We start from the raw sequence: 16527 nt of genomic DNA, 5'->3' as shown, positions 1-16527 counted from the left end.
TGGGATCATGACCTGAGCCAAAGTCAGATGCTTAACCGACTGAGCCACCTAGGCACCCCAAAATTTTGACTATTTAAAAATAGAATTTTAAAAATTAATTTCACTGTCTTATTTTTTTAATGCAGCTACTAACAAATTCCAAATTATATATATATACATATATATATATATATATATATATGTATGGGCTTGCATTGGTTTTATTGGACAGCACTGCTCTATAAGTTTTAGGACCTTGAGCCAATCAGTTCAGTTCTCTGTACCTCAGTTTTCTCATCTGCCAAATGGAAATCTTTTTTTTTTTAATTTTATTTATTTATTTGACAGAGAGAGACACAGCGAGAGAGGGAACACAAGCAAGGGGAGTGAGAGAGGGAGAAGCAGGCTTCCCGCCAAGCAGGGAGCCCAGTGCGGGGCTCAATCCCAGGACCCTGGGATCATGACCTGAGCCGAAGGCAGACGCTTAACGACTGAGCCACCCAGGCGCTCCTGCCAAATGGAAATCTTAATCTCATCAGTCTAACTTCAAAGGAATATCGTAAAGCCCTAAAAGTAGCTCTTTGATAATATAATATCAGATAATACATTTTAGATATGTATCAGATAATACATTTTAATTTTTTCTAATCTATCAAATTTTGCACAGTACTTTTCACACATCCTCAATATGCCCCACAACTTTGCGAGGCAGGTATGGTTATGATCCCCATTTATCAGAGGACGACTGGGGCTCACAGAAGTGCCTGGCGCCTGCTTGCCTGATACCCCCACCCCACCTGCCGCACCCCTCTGAAGGCATCCTGCATCATTTGGCCTCCCAGGTCATCCTCTACTACTTAAAGAACAGTAGTCATAACGTAACAATAATACAGACAAGTCTGGAGGTGAAAGAGAACACGCTCCAGGAAGCAAGGTGACCTTCTCTGTCTCCAGAAAGTTCTAAGATGCAAGATGCCCGACACATCCTTTTCAGCTAACTAAGAATAGTATGCCAAGATCACAGGAGGAGCTCCACTTCTTGTTTTAGTGGTCCTGATAGCTCAGCTTGCAAATCCTCGTGAGGGGAGAGAAGATGGGAAGGGTGATAGGGCAGACGGACTTTTGGAAAATCTCCAAGCTACGAATAGGTTTCCTGAGTCCCGTGATAGGATCAGCGCACCATTTTAACCACATCCTGCCTTCTTGCTGGCTGGGGTTCTTCGGGGGCCCGGCCAGTCAGCTTGGCTGGCACAACCTCGTCACTGGAAGTCAGTGACAGCATGACAGCAACTGCTGTTGGGGAGGAGACAGAACGTGAACCCGAGCTAAAAATACTGGGCCCGAGCATGCTCCAGCTCTGATCGCTTTGGGCAATCAGTCAACACCCAGCTTTCATCACGAAAACCCACAAAAAGAGGCAGCACTGGTCCAGGAATATATGGCCTCTGACAAATAAAGCATCTAATTATTAAGTAACCACTGTAGGTGTCCACCACTTCATTCCCAGAGGAGATCAGATAAGCAGGTGGTTTGGCTCAAAGCAAACCACAGTGGTCACGTAGGCATTTCAGTTCCCCGTCTGACTCCGTCTGTTCGGAAGTGAACTCTGAAATCGCAGGCTGCCAAAATATATTCCAAAAGTCATGGTATCCTTTATATTTTTTAAGTTAGATTTTTTTTTTTTAAGGCCCCTTGTTTCCTACGTAAGAAATGTTTGAAGTTGGAAGCAAGGGAGAGGAAAGAAACTTCTATAACTGGGATTAATGCAAGTTGGAGTAAAATAAAAGGAAGTCAGTCCTAGCAAAAAGAGGAACTTAAAAGGAAATCGGTAGTAGATCATATAGAGTTTGTTTTGGCCTGGACTGCAGTATTACTGAGTTCTTGACCTCCACACAAATATAAAGGAGGGGGAAAAAAGCCCTCAGCTATTATCTGGGCTGCGACTCCCCCACTCTTCAAATGCATGTGTAATTCAAGTACATTTGCATCTTTGAGTGTGTTTACTATATTCAGCAGAACAAGGTAGAAAAGTTCATGTCACCACTGGCACAGAGCTGTTGAACCCGGTTGAGGTTGGGGTTACCTCTGCCAGATGGTGGTTGACTGGCAAAGGAGCACTTTGGTGGGCGTCAAGAGTTTCCCCCACGAGATCGAAGGAAAAAAAAAGAAAGAATGAGAAAAGAAAATGCCGACCAAGAAAAATGCAGATCTAGCTGGCACCTGTGATCAGAATTCATGATGGCCAACTTTTGCTTCAACAGCTCTGCCCCACACCAACAGAGAGGCCTCTGTGGGTTCTCCCCCTACCTGATAACCAGGGCTCAGGCACCGAGGCTGCAGCCAGCCCTTTTCCTGTGTTCTTCCCTCCGAGGCGCCATGGAGGCTGCCTGTTGAGAAATTTCTGCCCAGCAGGCCATGGTGAATAATTATTTTACAGTCAATCTCTTGGTATTGTTATTTCTTTCAAGCTCACCAGTTAACCAAAGAAAACCCCACTGGGGATTCAACTTCTATTAATAAACACTTGGTCAGCACAAAAGTTGCAGGAATATTTGAAACTAGATTTTTCCCCCTCCCTGGAGACAAGTCCATTTCAAGCCTTTGGTTGTGATAACACTGTCCATCCCTGGAAACCACTTCAGACTTTCTGCCTTCGTGCCTCCCGATGTGGGAAACAAATACCAGTATTGTCTTAAGGGAGACTTTACACCATGTAAAGTGTACGTAGATACACAAGTGAAAAGAGGCATTCTCAATTGTCATTTTATTTCCTTGGGCATGAGCTGTTCCTCTGATTCATGTCTAAGTGGAAGGCCAACCTCAATGGTAGATAATGTACTTCCCGCTGACCTGGATTCCCCAGAAACTCTAGGGCTGCTACGGAAGTTTCTCTCTCACATGAAAAACCTCCACTGTCAACCAAAAAGCCTCCACTGTCAACCACATCGTTTGTGAATCATCAACATTCAATTAAGAATATTTGAATCAGGGTGCCTGGGTGGCTCAGTCGGTTAAGCGACTGCCTTCGGCTCAGGTCATGATCCTGGAGTCCCGGGATCGAGTCCCTCATCGGGCTCCCTGCTCGGCGGGGAGTCTGCTTCTCCCTCTGGCCCTCCCCTATCTCATGTGCTCTCTCTCATTCTCTCTCTCAAATAAATAAATAAAATCTTTAAAAAATAAAAAAAAATTAAAAAAAATGATGTTTGCTGGGGCGCCTGGGTGGCTCAGTCAGAAAAGCATGCAACTCTTGATTTTGGGGTTGTGAGTTCGAGCCCCATGTTGGGTGGAGAGATTACTTAAAAAAATATTTTTCATTAGAGGAGTTCTAAGCCTGGGTATTTGCATATAATGTCCCCAAGTCACCTCCTCTTCCAAGCCTTAACCCATCCTGAGCCACAGAACAAGTTAGGAAGGAACCATAGGGGCGCCTGGGTGGCTCAGTTGGTTAAGCGACTGCCTTCGGCTCAGGTCATGATCCTGGAGTCCCGGGATCGAGTCCCGCATCGGGCTCCCTGCTCGGCAGGGAGTCTGCTTCTCCCTCTGACCCTCCTCCCTCTCATGCTCTCTGCCTCTCATTCTCTCTCTCGCAAATAAATAAAATCTTTAAAAAAAAAAAAAGAATATTTGAATCAGCAGTTACTGCTTCCCAAGGTGGAGCCGTTCTACCTACGAGGAGGCGAAAGGAAATAGGCTCGTTTAAATTGGTAGCACAATTGCTAAAGAAGGATGTGCAAACCTAATGAAAGAGTTAATATCTAAATATCTTAAAAAAAAAAAAAAACGTGTGGGGACTATTTTTCAAACACAGGGGCACAGAACTCCTTTTCCAAGTAGCTGTGAATATCAACCCATGGACTGGGCGGAGTCAGGGATGGGGAGCTCTAAGAAGGGCCGCAAGAAGAGAAGGCAGAGGGCTTTGTGAAAGAAGAGTCCAAGGAAGTGAGCAGGGAAGACACTGCCGGCTGCCTGTTCTAGGCAGAAGTCAGGACAAATCTGTGCCTAGTGAGAGTGGATTCACTACCCTCTCCCCTCAGAGAGCGGGAGGTCCAACCTCCCTGGAACCTTGCCTCTGAGCACAATCACGGTGGCCCCAGAAGCAGTCGTTCTTCCTGGGTCTGGACGGATGGGGAGAAAAGTCTTCAGGTGTCTGGACTGAACTTTACCCCCAACAGTTCACACCCAGTGGTTAAGGCAAAGCTAGAGGAGTCTGAGGTCTGAAGGACAGACAGCTGCTTTGTGAGTGAGGGCTTCAGGAGAAAGCTCAAGTTCCTTCTGACAATACTCACCAGGAAGAATACTGCCCCCAATCCATTAAGGGCTTTCTATTGAAAGTTATGGATAAAACTAATGGATAACGGGATTTCTTTCGTAACTGGGAAATAAAGACCTTTCTCTGGTGAGACCCCGGACAGATGCCACCTTTGGAAATAAAATGGCATTTCTTTATCAGGAGAGGTGGCAGGGTGAAGTGGGTAAGAGGAGGGATTCTGAAACCTCACTACCTGAACTCGAACATCAGCTCTGTCCCTTACTGTGTCATACTGGGCAAAGTCACCTCCCAGGACCTCCTCTGTAAAATGGGGATGATAATCTATTGCCTGCCTCCAAGAGTCATGTGGATTAAAGAAGTCAATACTTGTAAAGTGCCTAGAATGGTGTGCGGATGAAGCAAGTCTATATAAGCATTTGCTCTGCATATTTATCAGCAACAGTACTGGTACAGACTGAATAAGGGGAACATTCCAGGTGGGGGGTGCTGAGTGTCCTGGAATCCCTCCATGATTCAGAGCACAGATGGGTTTTGAAGTCAGAGAGACTGAGGATCAAGTCCTGGTCTTGATTCTGACTTGCTGTGTGACTTAATCAAGTTATTTCGAGTCTCTGAACCTATTTCCTCTTCAGTAGAGTGGAGATTAGAGTACCTACTTCACAAAGTAATCAGAAGAATTAAATGAATGAACTGAGTGAAGCACTTAGCACTGTGTCCAGCACATAGTCAGCATGCAATAAATCCTCATTGTTTACTCATGTTTCACCCATCTATGATCACAGGGTCCCCTAGGGGCTGAAATCTGGTTTCTGAAACCTCAGTGACCTTTAGACAGAAATCTATCCACCTTCAAAATGGAGGATGGCAGAGAGGATGGGGAAAACCATCTCCTATCACTTCCTATAAGTTGATTGGGGACATTTTCCATTCACTATTGTTCATATCTACACACAAATGTGCACAGCTGTAACTCCTTAGATCTGTTACCTGAGAGAGGAGAGAGAATCACTGGACAGTTCTCTCCTAACAAGGAGAGAATTTTGAGAATTTCCTCAAAGCAAATTCACATTGTTCACTGCTTATTTAATATCAGTATATGTACTATTACCTTTATTTCATGCTGGGAAGGAAGACTAAATTCAAGATTGGAGAGACAGAAGCTTTGGAAGGGCAGCGGGTAAGAGGCTGGGCAGGCTGCCCCAGGGGGTCAAGTACGACAAGGCAAACGAAAAAAATACAAGCAAGTCTTTCCCAGGAGGTCCCAATTTTAGACAGAAGGGAATGGAGCCAGGGACCAAAGAAGCACCACTGAGTAACTAAAACCCAAATGTTAAGCCATTAAGTGATTAAAATTTAGTCTTATTTCCTATGCTTTTTCAAACACTGCATTCATAAAAGCAGTTCAATACCCTTTCAAACTTTTTTTCATGAATAAGAAAGAAGGAAATGACATAACTGCAGTAATGTCAATGCGTAGAACCAATTTTAAAACATCCCTACACCTGCTCATTCATCATTACTGCAGGGCAAGTACCTGACCTTTGAAAAGTGATTAGAAATATTATGAATTGAGGGTGAGTGGAATTTCAAAGACAGTACAAACTTCAAGGGAGCAAACTCTTTCCCTACAGGAGTCACAAATTCTTGCTTAGATGTTATTGCTTAGAAATTTTCTCTAACAGAAGAAAATGTTATTTTTGTGACATAAATATAAAAATTGAGAAGCAAAAAAAAGTTCCAATTATGTAGAAAGAAGAAAGGGATAAGCAAGTATTTCCAAAAGACGAACCTGACAAAATTGCTTTATGTAGTGGACAATCAGAAGCTGGATTAGAAATGTGAGAATTTTACCTATAAAATGCAATCCAAGTGACTTTTCCTACTTAGTGGCAACCACAAATCCAGCCCTAGGGCAAAATCCACCACAGAGACTCAGTTTCAGAACTGCTGTTAAACCAGTGGCTGTGATCACTTTATACCCACCCCCTCTTTCTAGGCTGCTCAGCCCCTCTGACGGCCCCTTCCTAGTGTGGCTCGAGGCTTGGGAGAGAGGAGAGTAAGAAATGTATGTACCTGTGTCCCTTTTGAACTAGACTCCAATGCCTCCCAGACCCCAACCCCCAAGGAGATATCCCAGCACATCTAAACAACACCCACTCCAATGTCAAGGTCTTCCTTTCTACCTGGGGTAAGGCTCCAATCAGGACTAAAGAGGGAGGAGTGGGCCAAAGTCATACCATGGGGAACCATCCCAACTACACCCCCAGTGGCTACTCCAGTAACAGCAATGGCACTCTGGCAATGGCAGGAAGAGTTCCTCAAGAGTGGCAATGGTCCTGCCACCAGTCTTGCTGGGTGGGAGTGGGAGTGTTCACAACAGAGAATGGTTGTGGGTTCTGCACCCATTCCAGTGATGGGACCCACCAAGGGGAAGCCCAGAGGCTGTGGGCTTGGGACAGGACACTGGGACTGAGGTGCCAAAGAACAGAACTGGATTCTAGCTAGTGACAAAAGAAAGATGAGGAGGTGTGGTCATTCTACCTCTCTCTCTCTGCAACCTTCATGCATTTCTTTGTTCCTTCTCGCTCAAAGAAAGAAAGGAAGGAAAGGGAAGGGAAGGGGAGGGAAGGGGAGGGAAGGGAAGGGAAGGAGAGTGATCTCGAATCCAAGATCCAATTAGATATGCCGGATCTTCTCATCAAAAGGAAAGGCTTCCGAAATCCGTGTGCCTCAGGCATACAGAACTCGAAGGAGCTCGACCCTGTACTTCCCCCGGATAGGAGAATCAGACCAGTCCCAGGCTCAATTTCATAAGCACACCGAGACTTTGGGATGCGCCCTCGCCGGCTGGGGAGGGAAGACTCCCTCCCCTCCTCCACCTGTGGGACTGGAGGTCCCCCAGGCGCGGCCATTGCCCCCACCCAATCTTCCAGGGCAGGCGCTTTTCCTTCCTTCATTACCTCACTACCTCCTTCCCTTGACGTCAGCCCCGGGTCCTCGAGCGGAGGGGGGAGGATGGAGATGAGTTTGGGGGCAGTCGGTATCAGGATCCCCGCAGCACCGGGGTGGGGGTTAGGGGCGGAATATGAGGTAATGCTCGCCCAATCCCCCGCCTCAAAGGCCGAGAGCCGCCACTTCCCTCCCCCCGCCCCACCTTCCAGCCCCGCGCGCGCCGGTGTGTGCACCAGTTACTAGGCAACCCTATCGGAGAAGCGGGATGCCGGCCAAGTTCACCCAAAGTTGAAGAATAAATTTGGGGGAGAGAAGGCTGAGGGTGGAGCGAGAGCCGGGAGAACACACAAGGGACAGGAAAAAAAGCTTGGAAGGAAAAGAAGCTGGTCTTCTGCTCCCTGGAACGGGAAGGAGGGCCGGCGCGGGCTGGAGCAGTGTCCCCGGGGGCCACCGCTGCGACCCGACCGCCGTCCGGCCGGCAGTCCGGGTCGGGTCCCGCGCGGGGCCCGGCGCTGGGAGCCACGCCCACCGAGCCCGCCGCAGCCACAGACTCTGGAGCACCCGCGAGGGGAGCAGGCTGTGGTCCGAGCGTACGCGCCCTCGAATTACTCCCAGAGAAGGCCGGCCGGTGCGGCCAGTGGGCGAGGAGGGGTCTGAGAAGCGAGAAGAACGGAGTGGGAGTGCACTCCGTGTTTAATCTTTGGTCCCGAGGAAGCTGAGGGCTCCTTTAGGAGCCCTTACAAAAATAACTTCTCGAAGCGCCACTCTTCTTTAGCTCAAACAGTAACCGCCCTCGTTTATATTCAAAACAAGAGCGCCAGGAGACGAGGAAATCTGCTTCTTTCAAATCAGAGCCAGGAGATCTGCTTAAATTTGCTTTAAGTAGCTAAAAGCGTCCTTTGCCTCCGGACCCTACATGCCCGCGGTCCGCGCTGCCCGCGTCGGACGTTCCGGCTCCCGCCGGTTCGCGCGCCCCCTCCGGGGTCCCGGGAACCCAGACACCGTTCTGAGCGCCTTCCTACCTGCTGTAGGGCGTCCTCAGCAGCAGGGCCTGGCTGCCTGTGCAGCTATCGGTAGGGGTGTGGCAGCCATAGACTGGGGGCGGCACAGAGTACTGCTGCTCGCCTGCGGAGAGCCGAGGAGAGCCGAGTGAGCACGCCCCAAAGGCTGGGGGGCTGGGGGGGAGGGTGCGAGGACGCGGGCAGGGTCTGGGACAGAGAGCATTCCCCAGCCAGGCTCGGAGGCTAAGCTGGGGGCAATGGGCCTGGATGCCGGGCCGGGCCGAGAGAAAGCGTCCAGATCGTGAGGAGCTAATCTGCTTCTCACTTCACATTCCCTTAGCAGTCACTTCCTAGTACACCGAAGAGACCTTCGAGACGTTCGTAGACTCGCTTGAGTAGAGCTGTCCCCAACATACTTGGGGTGGGGGCTAAACTCAATCTTTTCTTTTAAATTGGGTGAGACTGGGCTGATTATTTCTAACAACCCCTTCTCTCACAATTTGCGGTGGGTTGGAAATTCCGGGGACGGGGGGTTTGGCACGGAAGAAGGGGAGAAGGACCCCACATCATTCCCTCCTGCTTACCCAGAGAGCCCTGCTGGCCCATGGGGTCCTCGTGCTTGAAAGAGTGGTTGGGGAACTGCGCCGCGTGGTGCGAGGGCGTGTGACCGTAGCTGGGCGTCCCGTCGAAGGTGACTGTACTGTATCCTGCGAGCGCGGCGGAGAGAGAAGCACAACGTCAGCGGGGGGAGCCGGGTCGGTGCGTCTACCAAACCAGAACCCGGAGCGAGGAGCACGCGGCCTCCCCACCCCCGAACTCGAAACCCCAGCGGAGGATTATGCCACCCCACCGGCCTCCAGAACTTTCGGCTGGAAGCCGGGCCCAAGCCCAAAGGTGTGACCTCGGGGCGGGCGCGCCGCCCTTTCCCAAGGAAAACCCTGACCTCCCCGCCGGTTCCCGATTCATGTCCGCCCCTCGTCTCCCACGGTGTTTGCCGCTCCTGAACCGAACCTCAGGCAAGTGAAGTATGAAGACCGCCAACCGCTCGCCAGAGAAAGTTCTTCATCTCCGAAGAGAAACACCGTGGCTCTTGCTCAGGGGCAGCGCGGGCGAGCGAAATGAATCTGTTCCGCTGACCCCGCGCTGACTCGGAGCCGTAAATCAGGGCACCGCGCACCAACTTTCATTAATTACTTGGAGCCCGTTAACCAGCATGGGCCTTAGATGGGGAGAGTAGTTACTGAGTAATGTTATCTGAGGCTGCGCGACCCTACACGACGACACCCAAGGCCCTCAGGAAAGCTGGTGAAGGTTAAAAGAAGGGGCCCTTTCAGTTGAGCCCGCCGGCATCGGACCGATGCCCTCCTCCTTACCCTCTCGGACCCAACTCGCATCCAGTGCGTCCTTACTCTGACCCCCACCGTGGGGTTCCTCGCGCCCCAGGTGGGGGAGCGTGCCTGTTTTAGGGTGTACCTGACTCCGTAGCTCCCTTTCCCTCCATGGCAGTGCACGGGTCCCCTGCCAGTTTCCCTACCAAGAACCCAAGGGCGAGACGGACCGGTTCTTCCCCAAGACACCCAACAGAATGTGGTGTCTTGATTGAAAACCGTGGTCTCCTTCTGTGATTATTGTTATTAAATTGCTTTAAACATATACCCCACCAGCTTCTGGAAAACTGTTGCCACCTCTGGGGAAAAAGTATCCTCCAGCTACGATGAAGGTCAGTCCCGGGGCCCTCAAAGCAATGGTGGGATTCCCTCCTTTTATGCGCAGGCCCCAGCGTCTCTGGCCTGAGGTCCAGGCCAGGAGGCGAATGAGATCGGCTCGGGCGCTCACAAAGGCTTCCCGCAGGGCCACGGTGCCGACCCATCCCCCGCTCATTCCCCCAGCTCCCCGCCTAGCCATTGCGCTGGATCTCCAAACTCCACTCAGTTTTTGGGAGTGGGATGTGTCAAACACCCAGGCATGACAGAGACTCTGCAACAGGTGTCTGCAAAGACTTAGGATGTACAGAGGAAGGAGACCATTACCCCATCTTTGAAACATACCCCCCCAAACAAAAACAAAAACGGAGCTTCTCCTGCCAGCTCCGGGCAGTGCGGTGTGTCAGAGTGGGAGAGAGGGTCGTGGCATGTCGTAAATACCGGATCGTACCAGGCAGGCAAAAGCTCACAGGTTGACAATTTAAGAAGCCACCAGCTTTTACAATTTGCATGATTCGAGTCCTACATCTCTCGCCTGCTAAGTAGCTGTCAGGCGTGGGTGAGCAGCTTGAGCTTCCTTTTGGGAGCGAAGTCACGGCCCTGTTTGAGGCCTACCCGTCAGCTTACAAACGAAATTTGGCTCTCAGTACCCAATTTTGCAGAGAGAAGGCCGAATTTTGAAAAGATATTTTTTAAAAAGAAGAAATAGAAACCACAAACAAATTGTCTCTAGACGAACCCTTCTCCATTCCTGAGCAGATGAGTAGGCAGTGGCCCGGAGCACGTGCTGTCCTTGGAGGCGGGCTCCGCAATTGTAGGGTTGCGGGCTCCAGCTCCCGAACCCGCCACGTCGCCTCCGCGCCCCGCGAGGCTCCCAAGGGCCCCTCCCAGGCAGGACACGCAGACCGGGTTGGGGGGGTGGCAGGGGCCAGCCTCCAACCCCTCCCTCAAGACCCTCGGGAAGGGCCGTGTTGAAAGCGCCTGCGGAGGGGACAGAGGGCTCTTTTAATTAGAAGCTTATCGGACCCGGGACTGATTAGATCGCGCTGTCCTGGGGCCTCCTGCTGGGCGCGGCGCGGAGAGCGCGGGGGCGGGGGCCCAGGGAGGAACGGTTGCCGGCAAAAAGGGGCAGCGTGTTCAAAGGCTCCTTGTACAGGCCTTCGAGGGAGAGGCTTTAAGCGTCCGAGGTAGCGCTTTTCCCACGGTTAGTCTCTGCCCGGGAAGGGAGTGCAACCTTGACCGCGCGGAGAGGCGAGACACGCTCTGCACCTCCCTCCCCCGCGCGCGGCAGCGGAGGAACCCGGGAACCGCCTGGCCGAGCCTGGCCTCCCAAAAGCTGGGGGGTAGAGTGGACAGCAGGCTCAGTCAGGGAGGGGGGCATAAGGCTGAAAATGATGACTCCACTGCTGTGGCAGAATAAGGAAAAATCTGTCCCCCAACGGAATACCCTCTCCAACGTGACCCAAAGGGGGGCGCCCTTCGCCCTTGGGTAGAGCCGTCTCTATACCTGACCCTAGGGTGGCCTGGTGATGCCAAGGCCGCCTCCTGCCCTACGACTCAGAGCGCCCTCGGGGCTGGGGGAATCAGAGGCTGACTGACAAGCAATCTTTTTTTTCCCCCTCCTTAAATCCCGCATTAAGTCTGGGGCTACCCGAGTCCTCACCCCACTTCTGCCCTGACAAACCATCTAACCCTCACACACACACTACAGTCTGTTCAGTGCCCATCCAACATGTCAAAGGAAATCTGTCTCAACAGAGGGGCCAAGATCCCTGGAAAAGGAGGTAGAAATAGCCTAGTATGGTCTGGGTTTGAGTCCCAGCTGTGCCACAGAGGGACCTGTTGCACACCTAATCTCTTAGAGCCTAGATTTTCTCATCCAGAAATAAGGAAGTCCTCTAATGTCAGACTCCATAACTCCAGTGTGCAAGGATGCACACTGCCTTAATGCTCAATCTCCAGTGCCTTGCACAGAGTAGATGCTCAACAAATGCTGAATTAATGTTTAGAAGATTAAGACACCACCTATATTGTTTAAGAAATGGGAAAGGGAGGGAGATGGCATGATGCCTGGGGGTGCCAACTGTCCTCTCCTGTGGGCCAGGGTTAGGCTGCTTTGCCTAGGGACAGGGATTCAGAGTCTTGATTCCTCTCTGCTGCAGCTTGTCCTGGGTCTGCTGATGGCCATTCTCATACTCTGGGGAAGGAGCTGATGCCCTTGCTTCTCCCAACACAAGCCTCCTGCCAGACCTTGCATTCCTGGGGGAGCCACAGGAACCCCAGAAATCAAGAGAACCAATCCAGAATTTCCAGGCCTCAGGGTTGCCAAGGCCAGGGCTGAGGCTGGAGCAGCTTCTGACATCTCACCCCAGCTCCCAGCTTCCCAGTAAGTCCCAACAGCCAGGCAAGCATGACCCACTCACATTTTCAATGCAAGAAAAACCTAAACCCACAGACGGGAACCGCCTTACAGGTTGTGGCATGCATCTGGGGCCGACTCTCCACCAGGCTTTTCCCCAGGATAGGGAAGAGAACTCCTTCACCTGCTAGTCCTGGTCCCCAACTCCCAAGCCTTTTATCTCTTTGGCAAGCCCCTTCATGCTGAACTGAGGGGATCCCAGGCACCAGACCTGCCTATAGAAGAGACCCAAACAGAGTGAAATCCCCACAGAACCTAGATGGTCTCAAATAAATGATAACAGCACAGTAGTATTTTGAGCCCCAGAAAACCAAATGGCTTCTCAGGCCCCTCCAAAGAGCACACATCCACACACAGATTCACTCACATCACACACCTGCCTGCCAGTCTTGCCCTTTCTAGTCCAGTCAATTTTAGGTTGGTCTGCTGCCTTCTGAATTTAGAGCCCCAAGCCAGGGGAAAGTTGGGCTTCTGCTCCAGTGGTATAGAACTTCAGGTGATGCTGAACCCCCAAGTTGCTCATCTCAGCTCTCCTCTTACAGATGGAGAAACTGATAACTGGAGATTTGTAAAAGGTAACAACAGCCTGCTAATTAGAGGTGACACTATCAGAGAACGCAAGCCTCTGATTAGACACTGAGTTGTTCCAACATCCCTTGAGTGGGAAACACTAACTTCCATTTAGGAAACACCTAGAATGGAGGGACCCGGGGTGCTGCTTGAGGTTCCTCCACAGAACACGGATCTTGGATTCCTTAAACGAAGAGGGGAGGGTGGTTTCAATTTCACCGGGGCTTCTGGTGAGCCAGGTGCCCCAGGCTGGTTTCAGCTAGGGACCACCTGAAGATACTCGTTTAGAAGGTGTTGGCATCGACCATGGACCAGCAGCATTGAGCCCTTCTGCGCCGTGGGAGCCCTGGCACCTCCTGCAAACGGTACACGCTCTGCTTCTCCCGCCCCAGCATCCCAGAAACATCCCAGTCCCTTAGGCCCGCACGAAATTTTGCTCCAGCAAAAGCATCCGGCATTGCGTTTGTAAGGCGTTTCCTAAAATATTGAATCAACCCGAATTGGTTTAAATTCTCAAAGAGCACAGAAGTCCATTTAGAGGAAAACTGGAAAACAAACTACAGGGGCCTGGCACGATTGGTTCGGCTCTAGTCCCTGAGAAAGGTAAGTGGGTGTGCGGGCGCCAGAGCGGGAGGAGGACACTCCTGGCTGTGTCCCTCGATGTACACTGACTGAAGTCGGCAAACGAACTGTTCTTGTTCTAACCCGAACCGGCCAAAAACCTTTCCTCAGCGGAGCCCCGAGTTTAACAAGAAGGCACCAAGGCGCGCTGAAGGCAGGCCGATGCTTGGGCCTCGTTCCACGGCCTCTCGTAGGACCCGGTCCCACAGGGCTTGGAATGGGATGAACCGAGTTCTCCTCCAGCCCTGGAGCCCTCGCGGACGCCGCCTGAGCTGGAACCCAGGAGACATCCGCTATTATATATACTACCAGACGCGAAACCGACACGGTTCCAGAAAAGCCACTGTTTAGTTGCTAGCCCGTTCATTTACTCGTTCTTTGCTCCGTGATACTTCTCGGGCGTCTAACGTGTGCCGTCACCGTAGTAAAGGCTGGAGCGGCTCCTGACATTTTGGCGCAGCTCCCCCCCGGTGCTGGCCCCACAGTGTAAAAGCTAAAAAGGTCCGGTGCCTCTTAACCGTTCGGTGGGGCCTTGAGCTACAGAGCACCTTCCTGAGACAGAGCCAGACGCTGCACCGGTTCCCCCTTCCCACTCCCACGGAGACTAGCAGTCCTGGAATCTCCCGGGGTCCGAGGGGCCCCAGACGACCTCCCGGCTCAGGCGAACCAGCCGGGCTCCCGGCTCTGCAGGATGTCAGGGGCCTCTGCCGGCACGTACTCCTTCTCCCAGGCCTCCTCTCCCCTAGCCGCTGCTTCCGCTACCCGCACGGTCCTTGGGGAGGAGGGGGGGGACAGCCGGTTAAGAGCCGGGGTCAGGGAAGGGATAGGGCAGGGGAATGCCAGAGCGCGGCGGCAGCCCCGGCGCCACCCCGCGTGTAGGGGGCGCTCCCCCGGCCCGCTTACCCTGGTTGCGAATAGCCGGCTGGCTCTCGAGACAGCTGGGCAGGTAGGGCGCGTTAGGGAACATCCTGGCCTGGCCGGAGGACGCCTGGCTGGGCGGAGGAGGACCGAAGGGACCGTAGCGACAGGCTCCAGCTGTGCCGGTGAACTGGCCGGAGAAATGCACGGTGAAGGCGCTCAAGCACTGCTCCTCGTGCGGCTCCGCGCCGCCCCAGCTCGGCTCCTGTTTGATGAAGGAGTGAGGCGGCGGCGGCGGCGGCGGGGGTGGCGGCGGAGCCGGCGGCGGCGCAGGACCGCCCAGCGAACCGTAAGCCGAGGCGCCCGGGGGTGCAAAATCCAGCACGGGCGCCCACTGTGCGGCGCCGCTCACGGGCAGGGCGCAGCCACCGCCGCCACCCAGCGAGGGTACCGCCGGCAGCAGCGCATTCAGGTCCCGCACGTCAGAGCCCATTTGCTGCGGCTCAGCCCCGGACGCCCCGCGGCTCCTTCGGCCTTGCAGACGCTCGGCGCTGGACTCGGCCGCACCTAACTTGGCCCAGAGGCAGCCTGGGCCCCGGAGCCCCGGCTGCTCGGGCTGCTGAAGGCACCCAGAGCCGGAGCGGAGCGAGTGAGAAGACGCCGGCTCCGGGGCACACGTGGAAGCCGGCTCCTGCGGCAGGAGGAAGTCCAGGATCGCGGCAAGGAGGCGGCGGGGCCCCGGCTCCTGGGCTGCCGTCCCGGCTCTGGGTGGGTGGGTGAGTGAATGAGTGGGAGGGCCGGTGGGAAGGGGGGAGCGGACAGACCGTCGGGTTGCGGAGAGCCCCCGGGTGTGGGCGCTGCCTTGAACTCCTTACCCCAGCTGCCTGGCTGCCCCCAGCTTCCCAAAGCTCAAATAAGAGGGGCCGGCGGCGGGGGAGGAGGAGGAGCCAGGAGCCTCGGCCGCTCCATTCACACCGCAGCCTAAGCCCAGCCAGGCAGCGCGCGCGGCTCGGAGGGGGCGCCCTCGCCGCGGGGGTGGGGGGCGGGCCCGAGGGAGCGTACCTCTGGGAGACACCCTCCTCTCCTACCCGCCACGCGCTCTCAGCTGGCCTGCGGGACCCAGCCCACCCCCCACCTCCCCTTCTCGGCCTTCGCAAGTGTGGGCGCCTCTGGGCCCTGGCGAGTCTCTCCAGGTGAGCAGTGAATGTCCCCACATCCCTGTGTGATGGGGGGCGGATGGGGTTGTTAAGCTGAGAGAGCGGGTTCAAGGGAGGGGCAGGTGAGCTCCACGGGGGCGGGAACTTCAGGAAAGCACTGAAAACTTTCCCGGGCTTCAAAGAGAATTCCTTTGCTCTGAGCCCGAAAGTCCGGCTCTTGCTTCTAGAGCCGCCTGGCAGGACTGGTGGCCGTAATCTCAGGTTCACTGGGATGGGGGTGACACTTTATGGGTTCCAGAGGCCAGACTCAAGGTGAACGTGGGTGACCTGGGGGGGGGCGCGGTGCATCATCTGTGATAAACGGCGTATTTCGATCGTCTGGTAGTTGGTTACTTGATGAGGTTTGTGCCCAGACGAGGGCAGTTGTCGCCTGCCTAAAAATTGGTGTCAGCGGCACTTAATCTCCTTTTCTAGCGAGAGATATTTAACTCTTCTTCGGTGAAGCCGGGAAAACAGCGGCTAGTTTGGGAGGGAAGGAAACCTTTAGGGGAACACCCAGAGCCTGCACACATTCCGACCGGAGAATCCTGGAGCCCAGGTTGGAGGGTGAGAGGTGGGGAGGATTCGAAGTCCAAGCCCCTGGGGAGAGGTTTGGCTCCTGCAGCCAATGCCGCCGAGCTCGGCCTCCTCTCACGGTCGAGAATACCGTTCTGGATAAGCAGTGACTGATAAGGGGACGCAAACCAGTTAGGAGGACCACGAAGGAAAGCCCTCGGTGGCCCACGGTCCAGGGGAGTGTTCGCTCCATTGGGAGCTCGGAGCGACGGGCTTCGAAACATCAGACTCCTCTCTCTACCTAGTCACTCTATGGGAGCCCCGCGCCTCAGGGCAGGTGTTTGAGGTTTTGTTTTGGTTCTTCCTGAGTAGTCAGGATTTAGGGCGATGCGGATCCTAGGCAAGGAGAAGCGCTGGGAACCCGGGTTCGAGTGCGTTTCGA

At 53.5% G+C, this 16527-nt stretch overlaps 1 protein-coding gene across 11 annotated transcripts in view; it reads right to left on the bottom strand.

Moving 5' to 3' along the window:
* Positions 1-15079, bottom strand: part of WT1 (WT1 transcription factor) — a 46630-nt gene extending 31551 nt beyond the window's left edge. For 4 of the 11 annotated variants that reach the window (XM_064575879.1, XM_064575880.1, XM_064575881.1 and 1 more), the window contains exons 1-3: positions 14419-14866; positions 8787-8909; positions 8224-8326 (exon numbers count right to left, since the gene is read on the bottom strand). In XM_064575879.1, coding sequence (XP_064431949.1) covers positions 8224-8326; positions 8787-8909; positions 14419-14866 — 674 coding nt within the window. Of the gene's footprint in view, positions 1-8223; positions 8327-8786; positions 8910-10644; positions 10655-14418 lie in introns of those variants that run through there. The other 7 variants (XM_064575883.1, XM_064575886.1, XM_064575885.1 and 4 more) reach the window with 3 other exon arrangements.
* Positions 15080-16527: the final 1448 nt, after the last annotated feature.

The sequence above is a fragment of the Mirounga angustirostris genome, unplaced genomic scaffold, assembly GCF_029215605.1.
Source record: "Mirounga angustirostris isolate CCGP_5_RB_7025 unplaced genomic scaffold, mMirAng1.0.hap1 SCAF_13, whole genome shotgun sequence".
NCBI classification, from domain to species: Eukaryota; Metazoa; Chordata; class Mammalia; order Carnivora; family Phocidae; genus Mirounga; species Mirounga angustirostris.
Note: the sequence above shows the minus strand (reverse complement) of the source record. Positions and strands in the feature narration are given on the sequence as shown.